The following is a 406-nucleotide window of genomic DNA, read 5'->3' on the forward strand; positions in this document are numbered from 1 at the left end:
AGTCCGCCGCCACCACAAACTTCTCAACCCACTTGACCTTCTCCGACACGTCGCGTATGGCGGGTCCCACCACCGCCCCCCCGGTGAGGGGAGCACCCATTGAGAACCGCTCCACAAAGCGAGCCCGGACCTGCGGTGGCGTTGAGGGGGGTTGGGGGGCCCCGCGGGGGGGGGGAAGGGAAATGGGGCCCAGGGTGGCGGCGGGGGGTTGGGGGGTGGGGTAGGGGAAAAATAGGGTTTCAGCAGCTTGTAGCTCAAAATGCAATCGGCAGACGTAACATCCAAAGAGCAGGAGGGCTCCACCTCGAGGGCAGACACCCCTCTCAGTTTCTGTTCTGCTAGCTAGCCACGTGAGGGTTTTGACCACCGCGGGGCCCTTTCATTTCCTACTTGCCCCCCCCCCCCA

General features: G+C 64.3%; 1 protein-coding gene across 1 annotated transcript in view; it reads right to left on the reverse strand.

Annotated features, from left to right (window-relative positions):
- Positions 1 to 406, reverse strand: part of VOLCADRAFT_61514 (uncharacterized protein) — a gene marked incomplete at both ends in the record, with an annotated part of 12,915 nt that overhangs the window by 7,025 nt on the left and 5,484 nt on the right. The window contains one exon of the mRNA XM_002951535.1: positions 14 to 130. Within this exon, the coding sequence (XP_002951581.1) occupies positions 14 to 130 (117 nt within the window). The remainder of the gene's footprint in view (positions 1 to 13; positions 131 to 406) is intronic.

The sequence above is a fragment of the Volvox carteri genome (assembly GCF_000143455.1).
Source record: "Volvox carteri f. nagariensis unplaced genomic scaffold VOLCAscaffold_24, whole genome shotgun sequence".
Taxonomy (NCBI): Eukaryota; Viridiplantae; Chlorophyta; class Chlorophyceae; order Chlamydomonadales; family Volvocaceae; genus Volvox; species Volvox carteri.